This window comes from Limulus polyphemus, unplaced genomic scaffold (assembly GCF_000517525.1).
Source record: "Limulus polyphemus unplaced genomic scaffold, Limulus_polyphemus-2.1.2 Scaffold3277, whole genome shotgun sequence".
In the NCBI taxonomy this organism is placed as follows: Eukaryota; Metazoa; Arthropoda; class Merostomata; order Xiphosura; family Limulidae; genus Limulus; species Limulus polyphemus.
Window position 1 is genome coordinate 75,874 of NW_013668887.1, and position 1,240 is coordinate 77,113.

At 31.5% G+C, this 1,240-nt stretch overlaps 1 protein-coding gene across 7 annotated transcripts in view; it reads left to right on the forward strand.

Annotated features, from left to right (window-relative positions):
- Positions 1-1,240, forward strand: part of LOC106469055 (Down syndrome cell adhesion molecule-like protein Dscam2) — a 77,591-nt gene that overhangs the window by 68,568 nt on the left and 7,783 nt on the right. For all 7 annotated transcript variants that reach the window (XM_022397452.1, XM_022397455.1, XM_022397449.1 and 4 more), the window contains one exon: positions 631-722. In XM_022397452.1, the coding sequence (XP_022253160.1) occupies positions 631-722 (92 nt within the window). The remainder of the gene's footprint in view (positions 1-630; positions 723-1,240) is intronic.

The window sequence follows — 1,240 nt, forward strand, 5'->3', positions numbered from 1 at the left end:
TAATAAATATCCTGACCTACATAACAGCCATTTACGTAATAAATATCCTGACCTACATAACAGCCATTTACGTGATAAATATCCTGACCTATATAACAGCCATTCACGTAATAAATGTAGGTATGTATGTATGTATGTTTTATATCAAATATATTTTCTATACTTTTGGTGCGAAGTAAAAAAAATAGGAAGAAACTCAATGAAAGTTGTAGATGTTATATCTTAGGTATTTCTTGATGAATTACCTTGAAATTTAGTATATGTAGCAAGAGTCCAGTAGAGCACATACACTAGAAATATATGATAGTTTGGATTACCACAGTTCGAGATACAGAAAGTGAAAAATCGCTAAACTACCACTCTTTTCTTTTTTTCATATAACACACAGAGTGTCCTGCAGCGGGTTGTTTTGGCTGCACGACACACTACAGTGTGTCTTGATTTGACGACTTAGAACTATGATTGATTGTTGACGGTCGGGGTTGATAAATTGGGTAATCTATTCTTGCTTAATTCGTTTTCTTCACGTATTAAAGGTGTGTATGTTTAGAATAGTTTGAAGTGAAGGAAGAAAATTCAAAATAAATGTTACGTTAAGGCTGATAATGCCCTTATTTTTGTTTCAACCAGTGGGATTCATGTATCTCTGGACAAGAAACCCACATCGATGGAGACATCAGAAGAATTCTCTGAAACAGAATGTGACAGAGACCGCTACATAGGTGAGAAAAATCTACTACAAATACATGAACTAACGGTAATGGTTGCTTTTATATGTTAGAGAGTTCGATTTAACCAAAACCAATTTTTATATTTCTCTTAATTACTGATCGAATATAGAACTAGAAGCACTGAGTGTCAAGTTATTAATTTCCTTTTGGAAGCTTCTCCATACCTTAAATGTATATACTTAATATACAGAAGCTGATATTTATATAGGTTGTGTAGGTTTTATATACTTAATATACAGAAGCTGATATTTATCTAGGTTCTGTAGGTTTTATATATTTAATATACAGAAGCTTATATCTATCTAGGCTGTGTAGGTTTTATATATTTAATATACAGAAGCTGATATCTATCTAGGTTGTGTAGGTTTTATATATTTAATATACAGAAGCTTATATCTATCTAGGCTGTGTAGGTTTTATATATTTAATATACAGAAGCTGATATCTATCTAGGTTGTGTAGGTTTTATATATTTAATATACAGAAGCTTATATCTATCTAGGCTGTGT